At 36.8% G+C, this 17,963-nt stretch overlaps 1 protein-coding gene across 1 annotated transcript; it reads left to right on the top strand.

The window, feature by feature from the left end:
- Positions 1–1,311: 1,311 nt before the first annotated feature.
- On the top strand, positions 1,312–12,394 carry LOC108671922 (type-1 angiotensin II receptor B-like). Its single transcript, XM_018159518.1, has 4 exons — positions 1,312–1,395; positions 1,670–1,936; positions 11,839–11,988; positions 12,020–12,394. The coding sequence occupies exons 1-4, from the start codon at positions 1,312–1,314 to the stop codon at positions 12,392–12,394; spliced, it is 876 nt and encodes a 291-aa protein (XP_018015007.1).
- Positions 12,395–17,963: the final 5,569 nt, after the last annotated feature.

The raw sequence follows: 17,963 nt of genomic DNA, 5'->3' as shown, positions 1-17,963 counted from the left end.
TTACGGATAGCTCTGACCGAGAAATGTTGGATGCTAATTTGGAGTTACATTCAAATCCTCAACTCTTCAGAATCTAGTTATTTTTAATCATTTTAAGTAATTGCATTTATTACAGAATTTCTATATTGAAATGAAACTCTCAATTGTTAAGGGCACAAGTTACGAGTATTGGGGTAAAGGAAGCCATTATTTTATGCCGACAGTCAGACGGAGAGCCGAACGCAGGGACGGACAGTCGATGGAAACATCAACGCTCGATGATCGAACGCCCAATTAGAGGAACAGTACATGGCAGGCGGCCCGTAATGTACCTTTGTTATAGGAATTAAGCAGGAATAGAATATTCGATTTTTAGATGCAAGTCCGATAACTGTTGTTATGTCATTTTATTTTACATATTATTGTTGTATAAAACATAAAGAAAATATCGAAAGAATTAAATAAATTAAAAAATAATTTTTAATTCTGGTTAAATTAGTCTAAGAACTCTCATGCACTATGATTAAAAGTTTAAGTAGACGTGACCATATCCAAAGTGATTTTAGTGTAAAGCGACGGGTAAATATTGTTCCGATAGCCACGGCCGGCAAAACTACACGGAAGGCAGGACGTGTCACGAAAAAGTCTACGGAAAATAACACTAATATTTAAGTATCATGTACGATAGATCAAATGGAGGAACAGGAATGTTATCATAGAAATAACTATGAAGGAGCTGCTCGCAAGCATGTCAAGCTAAGAAATTTGACTCATAAAATACATTAACACGTTGACTACGATTGCTTCATCTTGTACTATTATTTCATTTTTTGTACTTTTTTTAAGCAGGGTTGCCAGACGGTCATTTTTTCCGGACAAATTCCGTGATTTAGTTTTTCTCAATTGCGTTGGCCGGCTAAAATTTATGATAGGGGTACATCCTAACTAAATATTAAATACTGCAAAAAGAAAATAAATGAAATTTTTATAGCGGAACCTACAAATAAACTAGTATACATTGAATTATCGGCCTTTTTGACCTTTTTTGTTCTCGGATTTGGCCGATTTTAGGCAACCTGAATTATGTACCACTACCTCCTGGAGAAATACATTTCGTGATACGCATATGTACCAATACGTAGTCAACGTGTTAACTAATGATACTTGGTATCGAGTGATAACAAAAACAGACTTCAAAAACATAATTCATCACACAGTTGATGTTCCACAATAATATCTTCTCAGGCAATTAAGCCAAACATTACGATGTGATGAAGTTTGTTCGAAAAATTCTAACAAACTGGGAGAAAATATACTGTGAAATGAAGAGAAATGAAATATAAATCTATTGACAAATGTGAAGATTCTGGACTGCTTAGCAGGGAGGCTCCAAGTGAACCGGTTACGTCCTCCGGTGTGAGTCACCTGGCTATAAATTTCATGCAAAAAAGAAGGCAGGGGTCAGCTCACGCTTAACCATTTTGAAATAAATTTTCAACCTTTCACCTTAATTGAAATTTAAATAAATATAATGAAGACTATGGTAAAATTCTTTAATCGTTTGAGGTCATTTCGTGTTTAAGGCATTCGGCGGGGCCGCTAAAGGCCCGGCTAATGCGACACGCAAGCGGAACTTTGTTCGGGGAACCTGGTCGGCATATATTGGCGTCATCTGTTTGCTGAAATTCAGTTGAGCTCAGCCAGCACGGGGGATGGTTGCGCACGCTCCCACTCTGGTGTGCGTACTGCGAGCTCGTATGTCTTCATCATCAACTTGGCCATCTCAGACCTGGTGCTTTGTCTGGCCACCACTCCACTCACGTTGCTCGAGATCGTCCCTCAATACTGGCCGCTCGGGGACACCCCCTTCTTGTGCAAGCTGGTGGGCACTCTGCAGGCCACGTCCATCTTCGTCTCCACCATATCCATCACGGCCAACGCTCTCGACAGATACTACGTGAGATTATTATCAAAATTAAGCCAATTTACAGATATGGACCATTGAGTTGTGTAGACAAAATCACTTATGTTCCACAAGCTTTGTTGGTGTTGATGTGGCACATGACCACATTTCTCGGTAAAATTTCCTTCTACAATTATTAATTGTTAGTACCTGAATTTAGCATTTCATGGGTTTGGTATTCCCTAACATTTGGGAACCTCGAATAATAATAGCCCTGTTTCTCTATTTTAATCTCATATAAAAGTAATATCAACGAAAAAAATCCCTTCAACCCTCATTCAACACAAAGCCTCCTATTAACTTCCATTTCAAATTTAAAGTAAATTATAATGGGTAAACTTATAATAAAATTTTATAACGATAAATTGAAAATTATGCTCTTACCTTTTTAAGCAGTCATTTCAAATCGAATGAATGCTATGTCTCATGATTCCAGAATTAAAATACAATTTTAGATTACAAGTCCGAGCTCCAAAAAAACTTCATAAAATAAATCGATCACAGAGTTGTAGGGGGAGCACTTCTTTCCTCTGGAAAGTTAAAGATATTATCATCAATATATGGCACATTTTGATCGTATGGTGATCTAGTCACAGATTGTCATTCATTAAAATCACTTTATTGAATCATTCCTTTCTACGACATAAATAGGCGCGCTGTACACTAATGAAATTTACAGCTTCCTTTCTTTCCGATCGGAGTAAGAGGCTAAGTTTCGAGGCTTTCCTAATAGAACAAAATAAATAAACTTGCGATACGTGGTAAACTTGAGTTATATGAGCCAGATTATGCCTACAAAAAAATTGCTTACATCAGTTTACTGATTCTGCTCTACTAATTCGTATCTTACAGCTCCGTTCGGGCTTTACATCGCATAAAAATTTCTCAGCGTGCTCACCCCGCATTCCCCTTTCAGTAAATACTAAAATAAATTTCATGTATGCATACACATGAACTGCAAGATAATGTTAAAAAATGCATGTGAGCTTTCGCTAGCAATATGATGTTATTTATTAACTTCCAACCTAAATGCTGTTACTGCAATCAAAACTTGTTCAAGCCATTCAACATGCAACTTTCATCTCACTCATTTTGAAATTTATATGGTCAGATATCCCGGCGTTGCACGTAGTATGCAATCTCTGAAAATTGACGAAAACTTCATCAAATCGTATTTCCATTTTTTTACTAATTCATATTTCAAAATGTTGTTATACATGAATTTTCTTGTTCAAACCCATATCGAAGCTTGAACCCCATCAAAAACTATGAATTCAATTGTATTTTAAAACATGTATTCTTCTTTCAAAACAACGATAATCGATAAAGATAATCACAATTTTTGTTAAATCCCGTTCTCCACAATCCCGTTTCCTAGAATTCTGTTAATAATTGCCAAATTGAATTAGTGTCAATTAATGAAAGATACGTTCCGACAGGCGTTTAGCACGGATCTTCCACTGAACTCCCGTTTCGAAATTGGCGAACATTTAATTTTTTTTAAATAAGGTATGCTTGTCAAATAGGAATATCATTTCAATTCTTAAATTAAATTTCACCATCTATGCCATTATTTAATCGTGAAAATTTATTAGTTTTGCATGCAAAACAGTGGCCAATAGTTGGCCATGCTTTCAAACACGCAAAATTCGAAAATTTTAGATTTCAACTCGTCTATATGACTTTTGTGCAAATAATTTATAATACAATTGCGTAGTCAAATATTCTTATATTTTGTTCGTTATAGTATACTAAAAAATCGAAAGGAACCAAAATCTAGCGACACTGAGACATTGTCGATCAAATCGTAATTAGCAACAAAGATTCAACATGACCGAGTTAAGTAACGATCATTTAAATAAGTGAAGAAGTTAAAGGAGGTAAGCAAGTGAAGGTTTCACCTACTTCATACCGGAATGATTAAAGTTAAAAGCTAATGGAAATAATTTCACTTAAGGCGAACGTATTCAAACTTATTTTTATTTCACTAAGGCGAACTTATTCAAACTTCACTTAGCTCAAATTCCCGAGAAACTGGAGGAGGCCTGTGGTGCTCTGTTTGATATGCGCGCTCTGATCTTGAAGTCGTTCATCAGACTCCGTTGAGCGAATTGTGAAGGTACGCCATGTGCTCGCGTACGTTGGTGAAGCTTGGCTGACTGACGTAACAAAACATAGCTAGAGGAACGAATGGCGGACAATGCCTGTACGGAGTGAGACCAAATATTCTCCGGTTCATTGTTCACTCGTAAACGTTCAACGAGATTAGAAAATTTCAAGAAAAAATACCAAACTGTTTCTTCAGAAACTCTTGCCATTTTCTGTTCACGAAAACAAATATTTTTACCAAGTGTGATAAATTACCATCTTGACCAAGATATTCATCATCATCAGGATTCATCATTTCATTACATACAAACGAAAATGATGCATGGAAATTCTCGTGAATGATGAGAAGAATTTTGTTATGAAGATTCGGGACCTCATCCTGAGTCAGCATACAAATGGAAAGCAGGCTTTTGTATTATGCTGGAATTATGTACGCAGGTTTGATGAATGATGCAAACAACAACACTGCGAGCATTGCGATTCCTTTTCGAATTCAGCTCATCGTTCAAACATGTCAGAAAGAGGAATCCCAAAATACCCCAATGTTCAGAGATGTTTTTTTTGCATTTTACAGTTTCACATAGTCATTAGTTAAGTGTGAAACACAACAGACGTAACAGCCAGTGAAAAACATGAAAATTGGGTCCATAATGATTTGAACAATTGTAAAATTGTTGTAATTGAGCGGTAAGAATGAAAATAATTAATTAATTTCCCACACTGAACGTTGCATGACATATGTGCCTAGGGCTCGTCCCAATACCCTAAAAGCAATCAAATTAGCACATTTATGGGAAGTATTTCATGCATCCAAATGACCTTGACCACGTCTGTCCAAAAACTCATTGAAAATATCCGACATGTCGTACACTCGGCATGCTTCATGTCATTAGCTCTTAGGCTTTTGCTCGGAGGGCAAAAGCTCTCGAGCAGCAAAGGTCAGTCGTTTCGTTGCTGTCAGCCCGGAGAGCAGAAGCATTTTCTTTCCTTCTTCGCTAGGAAATGGATCCAGAATAACAGAAAATTCTGCAACAAACAACGTTGAAACCAAGAAAAGTCATATATTAGCTATCACTTAGGATTCAGAGCACCAAAATTACGGCAAATATCAGAACATAAAAAATGTATGTTAAGATTTTTCAAGTTACGCTCCCGTCAGTTGGCTTCCCATCAGAAGTTAACGGTAATTTTTAAACCATTTCCTAACGTGGAAGGAAAGATTTTTCGCAAAATTAGGTGGGACGGGTGTTAATTTCGGTAGTTCGTATCGTGCATCGGTACAGGAATTTATTGGGTTGTATCCATTATGCAAGTTATGAATAAATATCAATGGTGATAAAAACGCATCGAGCAAAATGAGCATAAATATTTTATGTCGATACAATTCGAAAATTTAAAACAGACGGCATCAACGTCACTTAATTTAGATTAATTAGATTAATGTAGTAGATTAATGGGTCTTAAAAAACTAAATGATTTGCGAAATCCTAACTGAATTTACATGAAATTGAATTAAAACCGTACATCCGAGTAAGTTGAATGGGGCCTCGGCGACAACAAGATTCAAGGACAAGGACGCAGTGAAGCGTTGATTCGTATGGTGTCTGTGCTGCATTGTCTGACGAGCAAGATGGTATGGACTCTATACCGGGTGTCCAAAAAAAACGGTATTCAACTTTGAATGGCTGTAACTCGAAAAGTAATAAAGTCAAAAATTTTTGGAAGGTCAGGATTTGTTTCCAATGTTTTTCTCCGCCTCTCCACCAAAAATAAGAAAAATCGATGTAGCCATAAGCATTTGATAGAACTTTCAGTACATGTGTTAAGAGGGGGTACAAAAGCTAGTTGTGGTGGGAATAATCAAAGGGGATGGGAAGGATCAGGGGACGGTAAAGGTGAAATGACACGCGCGACTGTCCTCGGGTATACATAGGGTGCAATACTTTAGCTTAAAGTATATAGAAGCAGATGCTCTGGCAACATATCGACCTAACCTTAGGATGGACATATGTCACTTTTCAGTCATTCTTTGATTCCTGCAGGCGAAGCCAACCGCTCGTACTCTTGATGTGTGCTTAGGTTATACATTACTAAAATATCTGTGTTAAATGGAAGGAAAAACTTCGTCATAATTTTCTTCCGACATTATGTTTATTGAAATAACTGTGTATTTTAATATATATTTATTTATTCCAAAATCCACTGACTGAAGTGTCAAATAAAGTTTCCCTTAATAATTAAGATAAGAAGAAATGTGAACGAAGATAATTCATTAAAATAAATAGAAACCACAAGGGAAATTGCATGATGAAGATAATACAGATAATACGGTGGAATGGAAAGTGGAAAAATGGAATAGTATCTACCTGCGAGATGGTATGTGAGAAATATTGGAGGAGATGATGTTTAAGAAATTTTAGGAGTAAGTAAAAATGTATTGTGCACAACTGTGACGTAGACACATTAATGGAGCAGCCTAAATAATGACCACATTATTTTGTGTATACAGTCGAGCGTTTTTGCAATTACTTCGATTGAACTGAATACATTATAGAGAGCGTATCACAAAACATAACACGAATGAAAATAACATCCATAATACGTCTATGGATGAATACATTATACAGAGAGTAGCACAAAATATAACACGAATGAAAATAATCCGTAATGCGGTAACCTTTCAATGTAAATTAGAAATTATTTCACTACTGAAACTTTATTCTTGCGTTGACATTGACGTACATAATGAGAATCAAAACAATATAGCGGCCGTGAATTGTCACCTAATGCAGACGAGACGTCTGAAAACAACAAGACGAGACTTTTGTACAGACATTGGTGTAAAATTGGTGTCTGCGTGAATATTTTGTAAATCACAATAATGACAACGATCGGAAAAACTATGCAGGGTGATTTTAGGATCCAAAAGTTTAAGTCAGGAGAGATTAAATGTGATTTAGAATATAGCTAATCGTTAGATTTTTTTTAATTCTGCTATTGTTTTATTTATATAATTTGTTCGGAACTTTGCATCACTTGTATGCTATAGTCTCAAATTAACAGATAGTTTGAATGTGAGAAAATATCAAGTATATATATTATCTGTTTAATTTGCCCCATTACTTGGCAGGCAAGGTTTTAATCTCTTCCGTAGCATGTAAATTTTGTATTTTTATTGATTATCATGGCTGTATTGTTAAAGAATTGATGCTGAAGTTTATCTCATAAATATTTTCAAATAAAATAGCATCAACAATTGACTTCGATATTTGATTTTAAATTCACCAAAAATTTATTCACTATTTGTTCTATTTCTGCAATTTCTTGTGTTGTACAAAATCAACTGGAACGAAGTTGATGCTTCACTAATGTAAATATAACAAGTTTCAATGACTGAGAATAATTACCGTATTTAAGCAAGAAATGCCACTAAATAATAGTTCTTTTGTCGCAAATAATGTCAATCGGGTTCGACCTTGAGCTGCCGACTGGTTCTTATTGCCGTGGTCTTTCTTTAACGACCTCGCCGAAAGCCTCGGTGACTGCCGTCTATCGTGCCGTCCGTCCGTGCCACCCGACCATACCGGCGCAGTGAATACATTGCCTGCCGTTGAGTTACCTTGCGAGAGAACCGAACACCAGAATCAGGCTTAGTCGAGCGGCTTATGTTAGTCGAGCGGCAAATTAAGGGCCTTACATAAGGAGACCAGAGCGAGAGGAATTAGCTTCGTCGGAAGTAATCGAAGACGCGCATTGCAAGTCAAGCTGGATTACCTCCGCGGAATTGGGAACGAAATGTGGTAATGATTCTCAATTAAACCTAAGAAGTAATTGTGTATTCTTGACGACATAAATGTTCTTAGAGAAGTATATGCATGTTTATGAGGCATTGCAATATTTAAATTGCTGGCCAAGGTGTACAAGTGATTATAAATTATAATTGTGCTCTTGAGTGTCCTAACTTCATGAGATGAGTACTTATATAGTTAGGTTGAATAATAACAGGTTAATCGAGAATTTAACAGCAAAAAATATTCAAGTAAATTCATCATAGTAATGAAGGCTGTCCTTCATTGGGTTAGTTTCACTCACGCATATACTCCAAACATTAATGAACACCAACAATTTACTTAAGACAGAAGAAGAGGCAATGTATACATTAATAGATAATACAAGACGCAAAACAATTTGGCACATTGGCTGCCAACTCTTAACTATTCTCGATGGCTCGGCTGGGCAATTTCTTGACACAACGGTTAAAAGCGCTACCCTGATCCACTGAATGAGCAATTGTCCATGTGGTGAACCCTACACATTGAAAATGCTAATACAGAACTGAATGAGACTATAATCATTTAAACACGCTGATGATGGCCTCGCAATATCATCACTCAATAGCTACTGAATATCAGATATGTACAGCAGATTTTACTGCTTAACTTAAATTGATTGAGTGGAATATCTTACCAATAAAGGCAGGGTGTGTTAACTAGGAACCTAAGTAAGTGAAAACGTAATTGTTATAGTGAAATGGGTGGCTCACAGGAGGAATGTTCCGTAACGACTCGTCTAAGGCCCGGTCTATTTCTTTCGTCGAGTGTTTTCAATCGGTGCATTCTACAATTTAATTTATAACCTTACAACCATCCCGTAATCGAAAACGTTCCAAAGACCAGTTTCATCATCGGTTAAAAATTAAGAGAATGTAAGTACTTTCAAAAGAAAAAGCATATACAACATAAAAGAAACGAAAATTTAATTGCTACAATAACTTAATTGCGATTTCAAAATACATAAATCCGACTCACCAGAAGTGGCACCCAGAATCTTAAAATCGCTCTGTTGCACAGTCACGTCGGACTGCTCAGCGTGAATTAAAACGGGCAGAAGCATAGGACGAGTGAGCCAGTAAAGTTCAGAAAAAAATTATTTCTGATTAAGGTGTTTAGCAAATCTGATGTTGAAATTCATGAAATAAATTTAATGTTTCTGCATTATGAAACTTATACGCTTCAAAACTTAAACCGGTACACCGTGTTAAAAATAATATTCGTATCAAATGAAATGTGGGCTTCTGAATTTTATGGCGAAAAGACGCAGTTCCCGTGAAACAAATGACGGCAGCTCAGCGCTTCGTTCAGTCGAATAGAGCCCGAGAGGCACGTCGCACAGATTACGGGAAATGACCTCCGTGTAATGAATGATACAGGTACAAATTGGTACAGGTAGAGATTACACTTGCGCAATGGCACCGGTACAAATGATCGGTCAACAAGCCCAACTTCATTTGTACAGGTACATGTACTATTTATGCATGTACAAATGATACTTGCGTAATCTTAAAGGTAACAAATTTGTACCTTAAATTGTACACTTCCCTGCCGTTGCCGTGGCCTACAGAAAATATGGCATGTGTTCCTCCTACGTAAATTTAGGAGAATGTATCGGATATGAGCGGTTTCTACTAATAAACTAGTTATAACTAGTTATAACGGTGAAATGAAAAGCGGGTCTAAACTACAAAAAAAACGTTAATGTGTGTCTTACAAGAAAATATCGAAAATCACTGAATGTTTGATTGCGTTGACTAACAATAATGCTTCAAAATTTTGAGATTTTCCTTTTAAACGTTGAATTTGACACAAAATTTATATTGATAGAGCAGACAAATTTTCCTCCAGGGCGTGAACAACAAGTTGGCAACGTGTCCAACAAGTTGGAAACGTGACCAACAAGTTGGAAACGTGACCAACAAGTTGGCAGAGTGACCAACCGATTGGCTACGTGACCAACAATTTGTCATTGTGTCATCACAAGGACCCAGCGACACTCATATCGAGCAATAAAGACTGAGGAGGTGTTGATAAGTTTACGGAGCACTTCAGAGACCGCGTGACCAAGCCTACACGCTCACAGCCTATCGCGTCGCTGCCTTAGAAGTGCATCGACTTTATCCTTAGCTCTCGAGCGCGGCTACTCAAACACCGTTAAATGATTAATGCTTGCTAAGAGCGGCACGAAATAACTACCTGTCCTGTATACATATCGATCATTATTTTTTAACCCTCTAAAAGTAGATCGCATTTCCCTGCTTCATTTACGATTGGCAAGTTGAATCATGGCCGACATTTTTGCTTTCGAATCGAATATAGACGACATCCAAAAATATGGTCCATATAAACTCATGAACTTTCACATTGTTGTGTCACAACGTAAATAAACACTAATGTCACAGCAATGTGTCTGTGCCAAAGAACAAGTTTTCCGAGGTCTACTTCTTTATAAGACTTCTCACTATTCAGACGCAAGAAGAAAATGTGTCGCGTGTTCTTACTTTCTGCTGCAACACATTTTGCATGCACTAAAAGCGGCTTATATAATGAGTTGTAGCACTTCACTAGGTAGTTAAATGAATTCATTTCAAACTCTGATGCAACTTACTCACTGTAGTTGCAACACCCACTGGGAACAGTTCATTTGATTGATGATATTCGTCCGAAGCTCATGTTTCATGATTCACGGATTCGCTCACTACTCCAGTACTGAGTTTGCAAAACATGTGTAGATCGGTTTCAAAGTTCAATAAGGAACAAAGGTTTCTAGATGATTACCAATTAGATTATTTTATTGTATAATTTTGGTTCCATCCATTTATAACAGTATTTTAAACGCAAACGCTATTTGAATTCATATTCCAGTTTGAAAAGTTCAAGTTAAACCCATTTGTTTACTGCATATTTTTTCTGGTCATGATTCATCTTCACTTGAAATTTAGTGCCAATTTTTTTCAAAATCGTTTGCGAAATAAAATTATACCTATGTAAATTTTTGGAGCGACTAAAACTTACAGCCAATATTAATTAAGGTGTCTCAAGTGGCATGTAGCTACATGCTCTGGAATTACCAATTCTTTATTAATTATCGCTGGAAAAATTTGCAAGCAGAGATGTTGTTCAGCGGATCAAGAGGCTAAGAAGCTTCACAAATGTCCATACAAAATTCTACTTGGAAAATAACTATCCAGTTATCATATAATAAAATGAATTGTAATACGCGTACGAGTGATGGACGATGTTCTGTTTTTTTAATGTCTAACGAAACCGGTATAACACTGATCTAATATATTTGAAAAATGGGTCATAAAATTCATCTTGTCTTGATGGCGATGTGTACCAAAATAAACGCTTTAATTCAGGCATTTTCTACAGCTTCTTCCAGGAAGTATAAAAAGCAGAGCAGAGACAAGCTTGCGGTTTAGCGTAATGCATTCAGGCCGCTTTAGAGTTCATGAAAGCTAGACGCGGGGGAATTTCTCAGCACGCGGGGCGCCAGGCCGTAAAGTCAAGGAATGAGACACTGACATTCCTGCCCCCCGACGACGATGAAACTATGAAGGAAACCAAATGATACGTTTCAGCCAAAAATGTAACAGTAAAATATTTAATGATGCTTGGAATAATTTTGAAGATTTTTGCTAGAAAGCGAAGCAAATTTCAAAGTGATTTATTAGTTTAGGTTACCTGAAAAACGCTCGTGACGGGCTTATCAGACTCAAATGTCATTCTTTGAATCGTAGTGTAGGATTAAAATATTAACTCAAGTGAAGTCTAGCTTCAGAAAGATTATGATTTCAGAAAGAAAATCATCCTGCCAAATAAAAGAGATTTTCTAGTAAGCCAAAAAAGAAGAGATATTCGCATAATTATTCTATGCTGCAGTTTTAAACGCACGGCATTATTTCCTGCAGCATAGTATCCACATTAATTGATATCTTTCTCTCACCCCAGGTGATTCTTCACCCGACGCGTCGCGCGCTGGGCACCTCGGGGGCGCTGTTCACCTTACCGGGCATTTGGGCGTGCGCGCTGTTGCTGGCGATGCCACAGTTCCTCTTCAGGACGCTGCAACACCACGACATTGGCTTGCCAGGTCTCGACGCTCATTTGTCATTTGTTAGGCATGTCATCTGCCTGCTCCAATCCTGTGCTTTACGGATGGCTCAACGACAACTTTAGGAAAGAATTCAACGAGTTGTGGCTCATACTCATGCCATGCCGACATCGATCCATGTCAGCCAAATCTAAAGTATTCTCGAATAAAAAAGAGGAAAAACTAGGTAAGCCAACTTCCGAGTCAAAAGATCACCCAGAAATATGTCTTATAGTTAAACGAGATGAGAACTTCGCTGATTTGTCGCACTGTTGTAGTGGGTATGAAATTATTGCTCAACCTTTACATTCTCCTCGTCCAAGAGTGGTAGACTTCATCGAGTCTAACAGACCGTTTGAAATATCTAATGGTTTGATGGATCTTTCGCTGTACGTAAAATGCACATCGGTGTGAAGGAGAATATGGTTTCAAATAATTATTTCAACTGTTGGAAGGCTTTCCTACAAATTAGTAAGCCTGCATGAAATATGAAGAACCTTTGCTTTCAATTATGAATTACGAGTCCGTCAAAATACTTGATACGATCACATCACTGAGATAACCCTTTAACCTGCATGTATCATTGACTTGTGCTTACTTTATTGTAGAATCCTTGTCAACCATCTGCTTGAAAGTTTTACAGCTGCTGCTTCAATTTACTTTTTTGTGCCATGCGCTGCCGGCATGTGATGTGAAATTTTAAAGGCATTCGCAGGCAAATGCGATTAAATAGCAATCATTACTTTTTGCATGGCTTGGATAGATAATGATTTTTTTACAAATGCTTTATGATTAGTAGCGTTAGCTACTAGATTAACTTCAAGTAGAAAACAAAGTAAAGCATTATTTGTGGTTGAGATATGATATCATCAGTGTATTCGTAAGTAAATATTATCAAGAGGCAATCATATAGACATGGAGGCATCCTATGAAATTTCCAAAATCGCTATGTAAGTTAATCATTAAGTGATTAGACGTAATAATTTATTGTTAAAAAGCTCAGTGAACTTCTCTGATAATGTGTTTCGTGATTGCTCGCAATTCGTGCTTCCTCAAGACTGTACTGAGGTCAGGCTCTCAATTGTGCATGAACAGAAATCGAATATAAGGAAATTTTCAGTTTAAATCGTGGCTGTCATTGGTTTACTCTTGAATACCTACAAGCATTGTCACTGGTTATAAGCCACCAATTTCCGAGTTCAAATGACAAAAACAGCAAGGTTACAATGAGATTTCTGCCATCGAGAAACATTCTGCTGAAAGCATATACTTCACAAAAAATGTTAAATGAAAAAGAAAAAGAGAAAAAAATGAATTTTATTCAAGGAATTCCTTCTTATATTTGTCATGAAAATATTATGAAAGGCGATTACATTAAAACATCACTACTACGAACATTGTTTGGTAGTCATCATCTATCTTTGCGTGCTAATATCTACGCGTCACTGATAATGAGACAATTAAATTAGGTGCTACAATACCTCAGAGGTTATATTATATATTGTCAATTATCCTCGGTTGGCACTGCGAGCAGTCGGATATTACTCGATAATAAGTTGACGTCGGATTAGACTCTTAAGGATGTCAGAAAGGCTAGCCTGAGTCTTGGTTGGCTCGTTCGCCATACGTTGGATGGAAGGTGTGAGAGATCGTGATCGGGAGTCGATCTAAATTAACATGCATGAGAACGATTAATGTTATTTTCCGAAGTGAGGTAAGGAGGTTGAGGGAAAATCTCTGCACGTGCCCCATTCATGCACAACAGTTGTCCAAGTTAACTTCAAAAATCTATAGACGTTACATAATATTGCAGAGAGCATTGAAATTTTTTAATTGAGTTAAAACATCTTCAATCTATAATAGAACGGAATGGGACATCGATTTTGGCCAAGACACTTCGAATTATGACCTGTCCACGCACTTGGCTTGCACTTTTTAGACTTTGAACCATTTGAATTTCATTTATTCAATGTCAGCAAATTATTGCAATGATTTTACAATAAAAATTTTAATAATTTTATTGCAATCTGAATTCAATATCTCAAGTTTTCATCAAAAGACTATCTAATACATTAATTGCTGGAGAGCTCAAACTCGCTAATTTTTCATAAACTCGCTCAAGTAAACATAAGACTTGCGTTGAACCTTCCTAATGAAAGATCAATATATATGTTCTTCTGTAACGATATTACTGTATGCTTCACTAAAATTTTTAATAAAATAATGATACAATCTTCGGGTACAAATAAATTCCTGTAAATACGAATTTGTGGAAGTATTTCGCAAAATAACTAATACGAATTTGTAGAAATATTAGTTCAATAAAGCTGATGTGCATGATGATATACTGATATTCGTTGTGTTGCTTCCGGAATTTTTGTATATGATGGTCTAAAAATGTAGCCAGTGTTTATTGCCCAGTCTGATCTCGACCTCATCGCTTCCTCGAAAAAACTCAATCAATTACCCGTCGAGTCAGGCGCTTCACTCGCGTCATTCATCATGTCGAGCCAACACCTTCCCAGACTTCCGTCCTCTCTTTCGTCAGTGTTGTTCTTTTCTTACCAGTCAATGTTCTCCCAATGAACATAAGTTCTCCTACAGGTTTTCTGTCAGACTTGTGATCGGCCAGGTGCAAAAGTTACACAGAAACAAGCTTCATTAATGTGGAGACTTTTGTCCAGCCTAGAGCGAAGAAGTGCCAAAAATGATCATCCGGCAAGGTTCATTCTTCTATTGCAGGGACATTAATTGGGAGAAGACGGCAGGCATCATACTTATTTCTACGTAGTCCTGAACAGAATTTTTTTCCTGATATCATAAGGTTTATTACTAAGCCATCATTAATGTTCATATTCTATAGAAGACAGGCAGTAGTTTTTCAATTCAAAATAGAAACGTAAGTGAAGTCAACAAATTGTCTGTAGTGTGTCTCAGTAATGCGGCAACGTACAATAACGACCATCCGACCATGACAACGTTATCATTTACAGTGGGAATCGACAATAATCGAATGTATCTGTCCGTAGAATATCGAAGCTAATAGTAGCATTTCTTTTTAGATAGAACAGAAGGTTGTTGCAGTCTTTGATGTCATTCCTTCGTGATGTAATTAGAAATTGGCTACTGAGATGGCATTTCTTGCAGCTTGTTCATCCCAGAATTAGAGGAAGGAATTGTCATTATAAGAATAAAACTTTTACTAAAGTAAGACTATGACTATGTCTAAGGAACTATATAGATGGTAAATAGCTAGCAGGATAAGAATTAGATGCATGTAAGGAAGGAAATCGAATGTCTCACCCACTAACAGGTTTCTTTCATTGAAGCGGACAGATTGCGATTAAACGTTTGGCGCAATTGCCCCTATTTCGCATTTTCGTGTGCACAAAATTAATTAAATCATATAAGAATGACATTCGCATATTTTTGTATCAAATTACTCGAATTTATACCTCAGAGTTAACTTTTCAGAAGATTTTTTACTCTCTCGTCACGCAATTAAATGACATAAAAAACGTAAATCTTACGTTCATCGACAGCTTTTGACTTAGATGCTGATCAATGCGTTCGTCGTTCGGGTTTCTCGCATTTGCGTAGTGTTATCCATGAGTGAAAATCCAATGAATCAGCAAATCCACTCATGCCGGCACCGAATTTTGCGCAAAACGGCAGCACGTCGCTTCAGAGCGCGCCAATGTTTCCGGGTAATCACTTTCAGCTGCTGAGGCTCTAATTAGCTTAGATCTCATGTACAGGAAAGAATATAAGGTAGACTATCCATGAGCCTGTCCAATCAGCCTGTGCCATTCATCAGCCAATACCAGGGAAGCAAGTGAGAAATACATTAGCTTGTCAGATGAGCAGAAAACTTAGCAATTAACGGCAAAAAAGATTTGAAATGAATCTCTCTTAATGAAAACGATGGCAGTTACTCAGATTGGCTCACAACTCTTGCACAAAGCAGCTTAAACCTTAACTTTTATACAAGACAGCTATAACATTAAAAAATATTTGTCACTTTTTCAATCAAAAGTTCATATTGTCTGATAATTTATGAACGAAATGGGATTTAAATATAGTCACATGCGGTGAATTCAACGCATCACTATAATAATAAACACAAAACGGTCGCGACCAGTCCCAGTTACTGATCAAGGACTCATTTCGAACTAGAGTTATAGTCAAATATGTTCAAAACAATATCCATAATTTATTTGAGTAACCATAATTTTCACGGAAGGTATAGAAAGAATCGTATTCCATAGTTTTCAACTAGAGTGATCAAAATATCTGCAAAACAATATTCATAATTTATTTCAATAAACATAATTTCCACGGAAGTTATAGAAAGAATCGTATGCGGTCTAAACTTTAGAAGCGCTCAGTGTGAGCGACCAAATAAAAAAATATCAACGCAGCCCTTGCAATTTGGAAAGAGGCAGCGGAACAAACAAGGCCCCGTAAATCACCTCAAACTCGTAGCCATCATCTCGAGCAGCACGTCACGATAACACCGCTGGGTATCAGACACTTGAAAATTCCCCGAAGGAAAGCATGATTCCGAATCCGGAAACTTTGAGCCAGATCTTTGCCGAGAATTCAGCGCTGAGAGAACGGATAGGGGCAAGGCTTCCAGTTTAAATAATTTTAAGTTAAAAATTTCATTGAACGCGAAGACTTGGAGTGGATTTGTTTCTATTTCCTCGTGAAGATTCGTGCATTTCGATCGAAATTTGACATAACGAATAGTATTCTCATTAAATTTTACAATATGCTTCTTATCGGAGTATATAGATATAATTTATGGATAAACTACGTCAAGAAAAGTCTTTCAAATTTGTTAAAGTCTTTCAAGTCTTTAATTGTAAAAAGTCGTTTCGGTTTTCTACCTGAACGATGCTTAATGCTCGTGGATCAGCGGCTGTGGTGGGGTAACAATTTATATTTTAGAAGAAAACTCTAACTCGAAATCCGTCGAATAGCCTGACAGAGTCGATAAGGACTTCTACTGCTTTGGTCTTGCCGAAAGTTTCCGCCACATTTCATATTTTTGTTCGACCGGGCGAATATCTCGAGCAAAAAGAAGTATGAAAGTTACGGAACGCCTGGAAAAATTCAGCTCAAGCCATCGAGTGAAACTTGCCTGTATCAACGCGCGAGTGGAGCCTAAAGCTTCTATGTAGATTATAAAGAAGAAATGTTGTGAACACTTGAGACAAGACCTCTATACAATTTCGATAACTTGACTTTGACTCAGATCGATGGTCGAAGTTACACGGCGTCAGTAAATTAATTTTGAAAATTTTTTTTTCATGCAAGAGAATTAACGACGCCGCAGCTACCGTTACTTAGGTTCTAAAAACCTGACGGCACTGGTAATTTTTGGACATGGTCATCATAAACCTTCAATGATTAGCACTTATCCTTATCCAATATGATAATCACTTATCCTTATCCATAATGATCATCACTCACCTTTATGCATTGTGATCTCATCCGTGTCCATAATGATCAACACTTATCCTTCCTCCAGTCGTAATTCTATCGCACAAACTATGTCCGTCGCCGTCCGGTAGTCGAAGGCCGAAAAAAGAAACGGCCAATTACCTAACTTTATTTCACGACTCTGAGAAAAAGCCTCAATTCGATTACATGCTCTTCACAAATTACAGTGCGTAAAATCAAGCTTCGTGTTAAAGAATTGTTTGACTGGCCCCAGAATCATAGGATAAGATGAGAAGAGAGTGATGAAATCATAATTAAAATGAATTTTGAGTAGATGTAAAATAGGATATAAAAAATATTGAAATTCAAATTGAACGGAAACGATACTTGCAACAATAGAATTAAGAGATCAACTTAGGGGAAAATTCAATATATTCGTAATTTTAAGTAAATTTATTAGAGTATATACGTAATAGCTGGAGTAGTAATCTTTAAGTTTAATAATAAGTTTAAATTTTTATATTGAGTGCAAATA

The sequence above is a fragment of the Hyalella azteca genome, unplaced genomic scaffold, assembly GCF_000764305.2.
Source record: "Hyalella azteca isolate HAZT.00-mixed unplaced genomic scaffold, Hazt_2.0.2 contig16846, whole genome shotgun sequence".
In the NCBI taxonomy this organism is placed as follows: Eukaryota; Metazoa; Arthropoda; class Malacostraca; order Amphipoda; family Hyalellidae; genus Hyalella; species Hyalella azteca.
Note: the sequence above shows the minus strand (reverse complement) of the source record. Positions and strands in the feature narration are given on the sequence as shown.

Bases quoted from the DNA above. Each gene is read 5' to 3' on its own strand.
- LOC108671922 (XM_018159518.1), top strand. From the start codon at position 1,312: ATGAAATATAAATCTATTGACAAATGTGAAGATTCTGGACTGCTTAGC. The intron at 1,396-1,669 runs GTGAGTCACCTG...GCTGAAATTCAG, and splicing joins AACCGGTTACGTCCTCCGGT to TTGAGCTCAGCCAGCACGGG. The intron at 1,937-11,838 runs GTGAGATTATTA...CTCTCACCCCAG, and splicing joins ACGCTCTCGACAGATACTAC to GTGATTCTTCACCCGACGCG.